Below are 14,578 nucleotides of genomic sequence, written 5' to 3'. Positions count from 1 at the left end.
GACATTGTTAGCGGCATGACCGGGGATGGTGTAGTGTAGATTGGCAAGATAAATTAGTACAATATTTTAACAGAGTAGTTTGATAACACAATACCTTTAAAGTTTTTTTTATTTTATTTTTATTGCCTTTGTAGGCTGACGGGCATACGGCCCACCTGATGGTGAGTGGTTACCGTCGCCCATGGACTCAGCAATGCCAGGGGCAGAGCCAAGCCGCTGCCTACCGAGCCTGCCTACAGGGGCAGAGCCGCGTTGTAACACTTTATTAACCAATCGTACAAATAATTGTCGTAATAGCATGTTTAGTAATTGAAAATGATCTAAAGCCTAAGCATGAAAATACGGGCGAATTCAGAGTGCTTGTAAATGCTGGTGGAAAATCTTGTTTGACAATCAAAGTCAAATGAATAAAATGTATTGGTCAGTTTGTATTTTATCAAATGGAGTAACACCATTACCACCCATTTCTGACTCGGTGGTGCAATAGTTAACACTCCTGACTGTTGTGCCGAGGGTCGTGGGTTCGATTCCCACATCGGGAAAAATTATATGATGAACAGGTTTGTTTATTATCTATATAATTAAACGTAAATAAGTATGTATGTCAGTCTCTGGTACCCATAAAAGAGGGAATCCTAAATTGGGACCTGATGACCGTGATTTGTTCCCAATTATTCTTATTAATATAATTTCATTTATCTCATTAAAGATTCAAGGAATTATTGGACAATTTGATCCAACATAAGTGGCATGGGATCCGAAATCCACGATAACAGTTTTGCAAACTGTACCTTTCTTTATGTAATTGATTCTAACGTTTTATAGTTTTGCGGTCGTTTTAGGATAATGTTTCTATTTATTGATATTCAATCTATCATTCACTGTTCTAAAATTAAAGTCTTAATTTGAATACACAAAAAAAACACTATAAAAGTGATTTTGCTAAAACTAGATTGGACCTTATGCCTCAGTCGATTGTGGTGTTAATGTAAACTCTACGTTTTTACTCATACTGTATGATGTAATTTTCTGTAGCGATACTACGAAAGAAGATTCTGAAGAGCCTGCTATAGTGCCTACGCTTCGTCCATCGGTGCCCGCGCGAGCCTCTGTCGCTATCCGCTGAGCACACACGGCACATAATAATATGAAAAGCCTTAATAGAAGAGTAATTCTTATTTTAAGCTTAAAACTTTTATTGGAACATTTAAATGTATTTTTACATTAACTAAAATCAACTTTTAATAGTGAAAAAAATAAGAGTGCTTTTAGCATTACATTTCGCAGACGTCATGATGTTTTCAGCCATCTATGAGTCAATTAAAATATACATGAAAAGGATTAATTTCGTTGAATTATAAAAAAAAATGCTTTAATCGGTTCATGCGATTAGAATTCTGTTAGTAATCGTAGTGAAGTCAAATGTAAAAAATAAATTATTTAAAAAGTTATGTACCTTAGAGACTTAAAATATTACTAAAGAAACTCCGACACGCAAATAAAAAAGCCAACTGATTTACTCGAACATGTTATTTGTCATAACCACAAAATGTGTCCAACTAACGATTTGTGAACGTTAAACCTGATACGAACAGGTCACGCTATCCTCTGGTCAGCTGTTTGTGTTGCATATCTATCAAAACGTTTTAGTTCTAACTAAAAACACATTAAGGACAATTTCTGACGTTTAATAGTCGAATACTCTACAGTATTCTTTTATATTCTTTGAAGACAAACGATTGTTGTCCAATAAATTTCACATATACGCCCTTATGGAACCAATAAGCAATAGGTTATATTTCATATTATGTTATAATATGATCTATTGTCGTTATAAAAAAGTTTGTTCAGAAACACTCATAGCGGGCCTGTTTTACTGTGGCTGATATAGGCTACAAAAGTTAAAAACATTTCCCCGCCAAATTTTGACACAACGCGTTAAAATAAAAGATGGCGGTCAAAACCATAAACAATAAAAGTAGTTGTATATTTTAAAATGTATGTAAGCGTATAGTTTTATATCTTGATGTATTGACTCCGAAGAGTGCTTTAATGTTATAAGAATATAGTTTTTTATTAAGGAAAAATGTAAAGGAATCTTAATTTTATAGATAAGTTTAAAAAGTCTTCCAATTATCTTAAATATCCGAGCTTTAATATAGTCTTAAATAGAGTGCAGTGGTGCTATTCTTAATACATATTAGACCAAGAATAATATTATTGTATGTTTAAATAAATTACGTTAATAATTATACGATATATCGAAAGGTGAAATATGACTTGTTTTAAATGAAATTTTATGTGTTTTACAAGAGAGCCCGTAACATTGAAAATTCAATTATTAGGACGTAAGAAACGGTTTCTGACACTTGTTAACTCTTATTGTAATACTTGATGGATTGTTTAAAGTGCTCTCTTATCTTTGACATTTTAAAGCAAATAATAGAGTAGTCATCGATATTTTGGATAATATATAAATAAAAATATGCTTATGTAAAAAATGGAAAAATATACTTAAGAACTTTTTTGGTTTTTTATTTATGTTTTAGTTTGGTTTTTTCTTGTCACATAACCTCAGCATCGATTTTTCTTTTCCAACTACCTAACTACTACCACCACCACCACCATAGGGATAACGACTAGCCAGCGGTCGATTGTAACTAATCCAAATCAAATTACAACCTGAATACATATTGTGCCGAACTACCCAGCCGCAAATTACTTGAAAAAATTTCCCATGGGCAACGTCTCTCAATACTTTGCCGACGCTGAGCGCTATAGCATATTTTTTTTTTATTGCCTTTGTAGGAAGACGAGCATACGGCCCACCTGATGGTGAGTGGTTACCGTCGCCCATGGACTTCAGCAATGCCAGGGGCAGAGCCAAGCCGCTGCCTACCGCTTAATAACTCTACTAGCATTACCTATACTAGCATACCTTTGTCTTTACACGGTTCTTATACAATATGTACGTACTATATATTCACTAAAACCAAACCACCTTAATTATGTTCTTTAACGGGATCAGTTTAAAAATTTTCAGTTGCAAACATTTTTGCCTTTTCTTACAATATTTTATATTTTAAATAAAAAAATTTATTAGCACATAATAAATAAAAATAAGGACAAAATTTGATCATTATTAAATTTGATTATGGTCAATGTATATGAAATTGCAACAAATTAGGATAATAAAGAACAAATTCCAATCGGACTTCAGTAGGTACTTAAAAATGAATATTCCGGGAGGTCGCTTATCGTTTTTTGAACTTCGTAGCAGTTCATAGGCGATTAATTTCAGGATGTGAATTCTTCTTTTTTCTTCCCGATCTATTCACTGGTAGCCTAAAGGGCTATTCCAACTACGTGCGGATAAGTGAGTCCACGGGTTCAACCTGAGAGAAGTTGCTAACACTAGCCCTAGCAAGTGCGATGTTTCACAGAAGAGGGAAGTTCCGGCGAGAAACTCAATTCTTCCTATTAATTAAAACTAACTGAATTTCAGTCGCAATCTAACAAAATATATAATTGCTTGAAAAGCAAGTATAAACCACGTAACATTTTTAGTGACGTAGATTAGCAGATGAGGCTCCATTTGATCTGACAGTTGATTTGATAACTATACTTGAGACCTTAGAACTTATATCTCAAGGTGGGTAGCGCATTTACGTTGTGGATGTCTATGGGCTCCAGTAACCACTTAATTCCAGGTGGGCTGTGAGCTCGTCCACCCATCTAAATTTGATCAAGATCAACTCTAATTGCGCTGTACAACGGATCTCCCCTCAAACCGGAGTAGGATTTCAACAATGTAACCTATTAACAGTTAAACTTAATCACTATTTAGTTATGTACATGTATGAAAAACAGCCATTTGTAAAAATACTCCCACTATGTTGTGCCACGACGCCTGATGGGAGTCCGAAATCCTTTTCTGAAAAATTGCCAAAATTTACAAAGTTTCAATTCAATCGGTTCTATGGCGTACGAATGTGTAAAGAATTAAATATATCACATAATTGTAACCCAGTTTTTAATGCATTACGTGCCATACTAAACCATTCCCTAACCAACCCATACGTTTTCGACGTAGTTTGACTTTTACATTTAAATCGCTCAAATCTAATGAATTATGGTGACGTGTCCGAAAGGGTAGTTATGACCGGGGCGCGGCGGTAACCCGGTTAAGCCCGGTCGACGGACTCTTGCTGATGGATATTCCTGATCGATTGTCGTAATACTAATGCTTTGTTTGTTTTGTTACCAAATAATAATATGTACGTTTTTTTCTTTCTTATTAACATTTTGACAGCCATGTAGCGATGCCCTAGGTGGGGCACTGAAGTAATTATGTCTATCTCTCCCTTCGATCTTCTTACTAAGGCGTCGGTATATCTAGTAGACTCTGGGAAAGATGTATCCGAATATACTGAGAATGAATCTATTTCTAAGAGACTTAAAAGACCAAAACATACATTAACAAACAAAATAAGGCAAAGCTAGTCAATCCAGGCGCTTAGTAACAGAATACGAAATAATTACTTCAGTGAGCCGCGTAGCGCACAGGTGACCTACATATCAGTCAAAGGGTTAATTTCACAAAAGTCGCAGTACCTGCCTCTAATACGACCAAGACACGGTGTAGGATATGATTTTGCCTACCAGAGGAAAAAATTTTATCATTCACAATTTCAAAACAGATGACCCGGAAGACTAAACAGAACTTTTTTTTATGGTATTGTTATGTGATGTTAAGTCGTTACTGGAACTCACAAAGATCATAAGGTGAATTGAATCACCCACCTTGAGACATGAGGCCGATTGAATAACCGCTGCATGACCTTTTAAAACTAAAACACGCGTCACGACTACATCGCGGCCTTGATATGTAGAACGATGATGTAGGCTCACAAAAACACTACTTCTCAATCGGTTTCTCTTTGTTGAGGAACGTGACTTTTCTATAGTTTTTTCACTGATTTTCTCCACCTATCATTATCCTTTGCCACTTAGAGAGCTTTGTTGACTGTCATTTCTAACTGCTGGACCTTTATTGCTTAGATGGTTGAATGAGCTCACAGCCCACCTGGTTTTAAGTGGTTACTGGAGCTCATAGACATCTACGACGTAAATGCGCCACCCACCTTGAGATATAAGTTCTAAGGTCTCAAATATAGTTACAGTTGTGCTTAGTGCGCGATTTTTAACGTTCTTATTAGCATAAAAGCTAACTCAAATTTGTATGGAGTTGGATCGTTTGGGTACGTTTGCCGCTAGGGGCGCTGTGCCAACTGCATACAAATTTGAGTTAACTTTTACGCTATCGAGAACGTTAAAAACTCGCACAATGTATGCATAAAACGCCTCGTCAGCACTAAATTGCTCCACGAAAGCTCTTTAGCCATTCAAAAGAAACGCCAATCTATAAAAAGCACTAATAATACCTACTATCGCGTTTTTAATTTATATCGGGTATTTATACGTCTAACTTTAACTATTGTCATAGAAGAACTGACATGCGCATGACATATGACGTTGTAGAAGGAAATGTTTTTAGTTATGTCAAATAGTGAGCATTTGGAAAGTTGTGTCGGTGGTTAAGCTTAAACAAAGTTTTTGCTTGTAAAGTTCGAATTTAATTTTTAAGTTTTTGTTTGGTTTAAGAAGACTTAAATTTCTAAAATTCGTAGACCGGAAACTTTTTTTTTCTTAACTCATATTTCTACTGTAAACTATATTAATGTAAATTCAACTTTTCGAAAACCCTAACTTTCATTAATGTTTTCTAGAATAGTGCATGCAATAAATGGCAAAAAATTATTATAGCTTTTATAGTATGCCTTCAATTTTGATTTAAACTTAAATGACGTTATTAGAGCTATACTTTAAGTACAAACCAAAAAAGTAACCGATAAAAAAATTGAAAAATATCGCGAGAGGTGTGTTCACACACGGCGACGTGGCGTATGAAGACGTACCGTTGGGATCCGGCGGTTCCGCCGTCCCTTTCTCTCGCTCGACGTCCCGTCAGTGTATAGCGTGCGCTCACAAAGCCAAGCTGTTGCCGAACATAGCTGAACTGGCTTCCGCTCCGCCGGTACTCATACCGACACCCATACCGGACCGGACTGAACCGGAGCTCACCGAAATACTGGAGACGGTTAGGATCACGCCGCCTATTAGGATAATGACGGCGAAGAGTGGAGTAAGAGAAGCGCTGGAGGATAGGGATCCTAACAACTTGAATCAGCACTTACAGGTACCGTTCTGTTGTTTGTTTGGGATGTCTTATAAGTTCTTTTTACTAGCGCAGACCTATAGACTAATGGCATAACTGATGTTTAGCGGTAATTGGTGTCCATAAGCTATAACTCCTTCTCTGCAGAGGCATTTACGTAAGACAGGCAGCGACTTGGCTATGCCCTATACTTGCGGAAGTCTATAACCCACTGTAGCCACTTACCGTCAGGTGGGCTGTACGCTCGTCTGCCTACAAAGGTACTAAAAAAACGTAAGGAAAGATGAGTGTGTTAGTATTTTCTGTGCTTTTTGCGAGTCGTAGACATATTTATTATTATCCTTACGACTTAGTCTCGCTTTGTTTATGGTATAATTTTTCCGAGTATCACATAGTTTACAGACTTCGTGGTCGCGGAAGGCTAAAGTGTTGTATGACGATATTTTAAAATTGTGCTATTATGGGTTAGTACCAGCCGTTTAAATATTAAGGATGTTACTACGAATGTGCCCTTTATAATAATCAGATTGTTATACCTTGAAGTCTTGGTTTTATTATTGATCTAAGTCGGTATGGCGGTCCGTATGAGTATATTTATTCTCGTTTCGTAAGTGTTTCCAGTAATCATAATCTGAAAGTCAATCCAGGACTGAGTTCACTAAATGCCAATTATTTTTAATTTGTATGTTGACATTAATTACTTTATACATTTATTAAATTGTTGCTAAATTTTAAATAGGAATATATTTGAAGTTGTTCAGACTGCTCTTTAGCCTACCTTCTCAAGACTGAGGCTCTTTGGCACCGGAGATACTTTATTTGATGATTCGCTAATTACGTTACATGACATTCGATTTGAATTATTAGTTTTATTGCAATTGGAAATATTTGTTAGCTCTATTTAATTTGATGCAATACTACCATTACTGCCTAATCTCAAGATTAATTTTGCGAAATTGCCAACACTGACCCTAGTAAGAGCAGTTCTTCGCAGAATCTTCCACCGGATCGGAAACGCGAAGCGCGAACCACTAAGAAGATCCGGCGAGAAACTTAGTGAGCTGTGTCTGTGGGTTAGTTTACTCGCCGACTCCTTCGTCGCAAGTGCCGTCGCTTGTTCGACGTTCGACGTGAACGATGACCGGTGCTTGAGTTTAAAAGCACCGTTAGAGGATCGGGAAGGATCTGAAATGACGTGTTTTGGGCGACGTCGAAATTCGGTCCGCAGGATCGAGACTGTAATGGGTAGATATTCTCAATGACCACTACTTATCTTTAGTTAGCTACCGAATCGCTTAGATTCAACAAACTAAGAATGTCGCCGAGCCACGACACTTCACGGCTATTTCTCCTTAAAGACTTATATTAATTTCGCCCAAGAAATGTATGATACGGAGATATCAGTGCCTGTGTCTAATGCATTCCCCATCCAAGACTCAACATAGGTATTAGGGAAGAATTCCTAGAGAAATAACCCATTCCATGCCGAACCATTTCAGCTGTTTTAAAAGAGATTAAATTATATTTTAATAGGATTTGACGTTAAAATGATTGCTTATAATGTAGCATAGTTTTTTGACATGGACCATGCCATTTAAACAATTTTCTCATCTTTATGAGTTTACAAAAAAACGGGTAATAATTATAGAGCATAATATTCAACAAATAACATCTTTTGTAGTTATGAAAATACAACCCTTAAAAATAGATTCGTGTTTCAGCGCCGGACGCGAAATTTACATAAAACAACTGAATAAAAAACCCGTTCATGATATGTGTTATGTTATTTTGTTTAAGTGGCAAATGGAAAATGAAGGTCGAACCATGAAAAGCCCTTCGTTAGGTGACGTCATTAGCCAGACTGGTATTCTTTGTTTATTTTGTAACAGTTCGGAAAAGAACGCCATTTTATTGTTATTGCTACGCGTATACGTAAAGGCGCTCTAGGTATATATTTACTTAGTGAATCATTATTATTTTAGGTTGAATTGTTTTTACATCCATTTGGATTTCCGGAGCTTGACTAGCTTATTAACTATTGGAAATCTCTGTCTTTGGAAATTAAAATTATTTAAACGTTTTTCCTAAAAGTATTAAATACTGTAAGCAATGCCTTGAATCCTATAGGATTCTTAATATGCGCTATACAATCACGATACTTTAGTGATATTAATCACCAGAGATATTAATTTGTTACATCAAGCGAAACAGCATATCGCTTCAAATAGCCAGTTTAAAATTATTTTATGTTAAGCTAACGCCATAAGATTATTAATAAAATCAGATTTAGTGAATAATCAACGGAACCCACAAATTCTGTATTCGATACAAATATGGACTGGTGGAATATTACTGGTAGTAGGAGCTCTTGTGTGTCCGCACGGGTAGATACCACTGCCCTGCCCATTTCTGCCGTGAAGCAGTAATGCGTTTCGATTTGAAGGGTGGGGCAGCCGTTGTAACTATACTGAGACCTTAGAACTTATATCTCAAGGTGGGTGGCGGGTTTACGTTGTAGATGTCCATGGGCTCCAGTAACCACTTAACACCAGGTGGGCCGTGAGCTCGTCCACCCATCTAAGCAATAAAAAAAATGGAAAACAGTAAAGTGTACATATAGTGTAGTACCGTAGTACCGTACGTATAGTGTACATTCAGTGGTTTAATACGAATCCTGACAATATTTAATGAAACAATAAGGGAATCGCGTGACCACTGGCCGGGCGCCCGCTGTGAATTACTTAAGCCTTCCAGTTTTCTAATTAGATGCCCAGTACTTTCAACCCGGCCAGAACAAAATAAACCTTATCTGATTCACGCAAGCCCCTGACATTTTCGACCACCCATTTTTCATTTTACATATTTTAATTCACTTTTCAATTATTCAAATGGATAATAAATCTGTTGAGTGCATATTAATTTAATACGCTGATTTGTTTTTTATTAATCTTAATTTATGACATAAATTATGTAGGTGTTTTGAATGATAAGATTTTTTTTTTTTTTTTTTATTACAAGGGTAATAGAGCTCACGGCCTAACTGGTGTTAAGTGATTACCGCAGCCCATAGATGATAGAGCCCACAAGAAAATTCCGCCACCGACCTTACGACATTATAGACTATGGAATCGTTCTTTTTTTATTGCTTAGATGGGTGGACGAGCTCACGGCCCACCTGATGTTAAGTGGTTACCGGAGCCCATAGACATCTACAACGTAAATGCCGCCACCCACCTTGAGATAAGAGTTCTAAAGTCTCAGTATAGTTACAACGGCTGCCCCACCCATCAAACCGAAACGCATTACTGCTTCACGGCACAAATAGGCAGGGTGATGGTACCTACCCGTGCTGATTCAGAAGAGGTACTACCACCAGTAAATACGCAAATTTTAATTTTGCGGGTTTGGTTTTTATTACACGATGTTATTCCTTCACTGTGGAAGTATATCGTGTGAACATTTGTTAAGTACGTATTTCATTAGAAAAAATGGTACCCGCCTGCGGGATTCGAACATCGGTGCATCGCTAGATAAGAATGCACCGGACGTATTATCCTTTAGGCTACGACGACTTCAAAACTTTAGTACAACGACTTCCCCACCCTTCAAATTGGAACACATCACTGGTTGGCGGTCGAAATCGGCAGGGCGGTACCTACCCGTGTGGGTTCACAAGATCCTACCACCACTTAGTTGCTACAGAAGCTAATTCGTCATACATGATACACCAAGGAAATTGCGATGCATGTTGAAATCGGCGATATGACAACTTCGTGATTATTAATGATTAATAATGTCAGACCACAAAACAATTTAACGCATCACAGTGTAGACTGAGATATAATCACACAGTATAGGATTTTCAGGTAAAACTTTAAGCCCATTAGGTAGCGGCTTTCAGCTTTAGCACTTCGTTGCGGCTAATAGGATTCATCCATGTCTGTATGTCATCAACATCTAGATATAAACAGAAAAAGACAAAACAGTTGGACACCATTTTCTTTTAAGTATACACATAAATACATATATAATGATATGGAGTATATCAAAATGAATAATCAATAAAGCCTTAATTGTGTTTTCAGTGATATAATAAGTAAACAACATTTATAGCCCCTAATCACTTTTAAAATTAATATTAAAAATCTGTACTAATATTATAAAGAGGAAAGATTTGTTTGTTTGTTTGTTTCGAATAGGCTCCGAAAGTACTAGACCGATTTGAAAAATTCTTTTTTCATTAGAAGCCGACATTGTCCCTGATGAACATAGGCTACTTTTTTTATTTTATTTTTTTGGTTTCATGTGTGTTTTAATGTTTCCGAAGCGAAGCGAGGGCGGTCGCTAGTTAAATAATAAACAGTATTAATAAACTATACAAAACTGAGCTTTCTTTTTTACTGAATGACTCCATGACACTGATTGATACTGAATAAAAATCCTTTAAAAAACTAAACTGTTTTATTAAATAAAAGAGGTTTTGTACAGTAGCCATTGATGAGTTTTAGTGTTACCAATTTCATTTAAAAAAAATAGTTTTTTGTTTTTCAGAATCTGTTATATCAAAAAATATTAGATAAAATGAATTTAAAATTTTAGATTTCAGTTATTACGGTCGACTTTAAATTGAATCTACTTTGGCAGCATTCTATATATTATAAAACCTTGTAAAGCAGTTGATGAAAATTTAAATAGGCTTTATCGTAATGTTTTTATTTTTATATTGGATGGGTGAACGAGTTTATGGCCCACCTGCAGTTAAGTGGTTACTGGAGCCCATAGACAACGCGAATACCTCCGCTTGGCTTGAGGTCAAAATCTCAATTGTAATGTAAGTTTCATCAATGTAATGTTTTTCGTAGGATAGTCTTTCATAGTCTAATACGTCAGGTTTGAGCCCCGTGAGCTCATCTACTAGTTAAGGTTACGCTAAAATGGTCTTTCAAGACTATCAGTTTTAAAAACTCATAGTCTGATACTAGAGTTTGCATGTCCGAAACTAAACTACTGATACGTAAAGTAGGTAAAACCTTTTGATAATGTAATTAAGTTGTTTTAGGTACGATAGTTTGATCAGCGTCAGATAACAAAGTCTCCGTCGCCCTTATTACGCGCACTGGTGAGCTTCAACTACCAATAAAGATTGAGCCGTTGAAATAACTAACTCATTCGCCGATCTAAGACTTTACAAATATTGGTAGTAAACATGTACTACGACCTATAACATTGACACACTAACACGCAAAAACTAATCGACTTTCCCTCAATCAAGAATTCAATTCACTCAGTCAAATGGGGTGCAAAGCGATTTCGCGTGAATACTTCGGGGCTGGGCCAATCAGTTTATAGTGCCGGTATTTCGATGGATCATTCGCATTCTTCATTCCGTGCTCATTCTTTTAAATATTGAAGGCTACAATATTTTAAGTAATGAAACCTTGTGGAAATTGAAAACAGTAATCTAAAACAATTTAATTTTGTTATTTTATAGGAAGTCGAATGTCGTAGACAAAAAAAAAATACCAATTTTCAGTCATCCTTCCATGACCACAATAACTGTAAAGTATTCAAAACAATATTCTTAAATGTATTTTATTTATAGTATTTAAGTAGTTAAGACAGTTCCCTAATTATTATAATAAATCCCTAGTTAGGGAATGATGCAAAAAGCAGTCATTCTTGAAACGGCGCATATGGTGGGGAATGTCTACCAGTGGTCTACGACACCAACCACCAACGACTCTATATTCTTTGTATGGTATTTTTGAAAAATATTTTTAATCGATCTTAATTTAGTAAATATATTGATGGAATCTCTGGCGGGAATGCGTGGACCGAGGTTGTGTGAACTGTTTTATTTTGTTAATTTAAATTTTCTTCAGATAAACGTGAATGATGAAACTGTTTAGCGTCTTTGAAAGGCCACAAATGTGGTAAAATGAGACAAAGCCGCTGGACATGGCTTCTCGAATTCTTCAGCTGCTTTGCTCTGCCCCTGGCATTGCTGACGTCCATAAGCGACGGTAACCACTCACCATCATGGGATGGGAGGCTGTGAGCTCGTCCTCCCATCTAAGCAAAAAATAATAATCACCCAATTGAGTGCGGCGACGAGATCGTCTAGTTGTATCTATTTGAAAATGTTTTGTTTATTTCAATTATAAATATACGTAATTTTAAATTTCAGATAGTATGGGACGATATAATAGGCGAGCCGGAAGGCGTACGTAGTCCGGAATGCGCTTGGCAACTCAGCCATGTGTGCTTCAGACAATCCAGGAACTGCTGCTACACTTTGCTCGCTGTGCTGATTGCCCCTCCGTGTGCCCTGCTCCTCGGCTGTGGGTGCGCTTGTTTAGCATTTGAAGTAAGTACCCATACATACAAGGTGTAAGGCCGGATCTTCTCAGCGGGTCGCGATTCCGATCCGTAGTAGACTCATCCGCGAAGCAGCTACTATGGAGTTGTTAGGTCACCTTCGGAGACCCTCGGGCAGCTGTTAGCTAATCCCACCCCTCCTGGCAGAGCCTGTGCTCGCACACCGGTCCTGGTGAAGCTGGAAAAGCCTCAGAGCAACCAGTAATCCTTCAAACATAAAAAACAAGGTGTAGGGGGAATTATAGGGGGTATTTTACGTTAGTAAAGAAAAATGACTACACCCTGTACATCACTAAATTAATTAACTAATGTGCAAGTAACTATGTACCACTTTCCAATTAACTGTTCTTTTCAATCTACTCCTTTTGTTTCCCACTTCCTTAATTTACTCCTCCCTGGTATCCACTGTACTAAGGAGGGCGTGTTTTGAAATCGAGATTAGTATTACCATCTCGACTTGCTGGAACCTTTCTGCCCATACATTATTGGTTATAGGCCGTCTTGTGAGACCCCACGTGTAGGGACCACCGTCCTACCTACTTCAACCGTGAAGTAGTAATGTATTCTAGTCTGAGTGGTGGGGTAGACGTCATACTATACATGCAATTGAGACTTAGAACTTATGTCTCAAAGTGGATGGCGGTATTCATGTTGTAATTCTATAGGCTCCAGTAACCACTTAACAACCAGCGAGCCGTTAACTCATGTAACCTTCTATGCAATAAACAAATAAATAATATAGTCATTGCAGGATTGTTTCCTATTTTTAATACGCTTTTATTAGCTTCATACGTATGTATTGGTAGTATGTAACGGAATCTTTGAACATGTTTTTGACCCCCTTCAAAACGTCGGGATGACTCGAAATGTGGCGTACTTATCAGGGACGGATGACAATTCTTATTTTTAAGCAGTTAGACCCGTTATTTACTTTCGGCAGTCAACAACAACAAATTCATTTGAGCGCCTTCTTTTTTTCACTTAGATTAAATTGGAAACTGTTGTATTTGTCTGAATGTACATTATTGAATCATTTATGATACTTAATGCTAATTAAACTAAAAAATCAAAAATATTAATGAAGCGTGGATTGCTTTTAAAGATATTATCAAAATGATAATCCTTCTACTCATATCTATCAATAAAATATTTGACACCATGCACTCCACGCTTTTTTTTACAAATTTTTTACTTGGATTTTTTATAAAAGCCAATTTTTTTGTTTTTGTTTTAATTATTATTTATTTTAAAATGCTTTACAGCAAATTTGGTGTACCGCTCCGTGCTTGCGCTCACTGAAGATATACTGCGCGTCGTTACGCACTATGGTGCAGGCGTGCATGGCTGCGACAGTGCAGCCCGCAGCGGAAGCCGTCGGCCATGTTTGTCGTAACGTTCGCGTCAACTTCCGCCGAGACGCAGCCGAAGATCGCGATTTACTGATCGTATAGTTACAACGAATAATTACAGACAATTAATTTTTATATCAAGTAAATATGGTCTTCTACTACCATATTCTACCATATTATGTAGTATGTAAAATATCAAACATAATAATAGATTACAATAAAAATATATCTTAGATTTAAAAAAAAACAACAACGGCTTATATTATTTTTAAGATGCAACTGATGCAACAACTAGAAGAAAAGTATAATGGTAATCTTAGTATAATTGTAAAGCAGTTGTGGTATTTGTGATTTTGAAATGCACTAACTATACTAAATGATCTCATATGCTAACATGTAACATCTTAATAAATCTTTGAATAAACTTATTATTATTGTATTGTTTTTCAACCTATTTATACCAATATTATGACATAAAACTACATTAAGCTTCTTGACTTTCTTGCCGTTTTTGCTCAGTTGTGTCACTAAATTGCGTATGACGGTGATGCATGACGATCAAGAATATCTACTCTTCCCATGTCGTAGACGTATGGCAGATGTCAAGGCCTAC

At 36.6% G+C, this 14,578-nt stretch overlaps 2 protein-coding genes across 5 annotated transcripts in view; both read left to right on the top strand.

Moving 5' to 3' along the window:
• Nucleotides 1-2,525, top strand: part of LOC114245984 (uncharacterized) — a 123,973-nt gene extending 121,448 nt beyond the window's left edge. For all 4 annotated transcript variants that reach the window (XM_089727336.1, XM_089727333.1, XM_089727334.1 and 1 more), the window contains one exon: nucleotides 1,036-2,525. In XM_089727336.1, coding sequence (XP_089583462.1) covers nucleotides 1,036-1,126 — 91 coding nt within the window. In that variant the 3' untranslated portion in view covers nucleotides 1,127-2,525. The remainder of the gene's footprint in view (nucleotides 1-1,035) is intronic.
• Nucleotides 2,526-5,933: 3,408 nt separating this feature from the next.
• Nucleotides 5,934-14,250, top strand: LOC114246049 (caveolin-3). The gene is made up of 3 exons (XM_028178429.2): nucleotides 5,934-6,259; nucleotides 12,426-12,605; nucleotides 13,879-14,250. Exons 1-3 carry the CDS (start codon nucleotides 6,188-6,190, stop codon nucleotides 14,065-14,067), a joined length of 441 nt encoding a protein of 146 aa, XP_028034230.2. The 5' UTR covers nucleotides 5,934-6,187; the 3' UTR covers nucleotides 14,068-14,250.
• The last annotated feature ends 328 nt before the right edge of the window (nucleotides 14,251-14,578 follow it).

This window comes from Bombyx mandarina, chromosome 05 (genome assembly GCF_030267445.1).
Source record: "Bombyx mandarina strain Sakado chromosome 05, ASM3026744v2".
In the NCBI taxonomy this organism is placed as follows: Eukaryota; Metazoa; Arthropoda; class Insecta; order Lepidoptera; family Bombycidae; genus Bombyx; species Bombyx mandarina.
This window is presented reverse-complemented; position numbering and strand designations above follow the sequence as displayed.

Bases quoted from the DNA above. Each gene is read 5' to 3' on its own strand.
- LOC114246049 (XM_028178429.2), top strand. From the start codon at position 6,188: ATGACGGCGAAGAGTGGAGTAAGAGAAGCGCTGGAGGATAGGGATCCT. The intron at 6,260-12,425 runs GTACCGTTCTGT...TTTAAATTTCAG, and splicing joins ACTTGAATCAGCACTTACAG to ATAGTATGGGACGATATAAT. The intron at 12,606-13,878 runs GTAAGTACCCAT...AATGCTTTACAG, and splicing joins GCGCTTGTTTAGCATTTGAA to CAAATTTGGTGTACCGCTCC.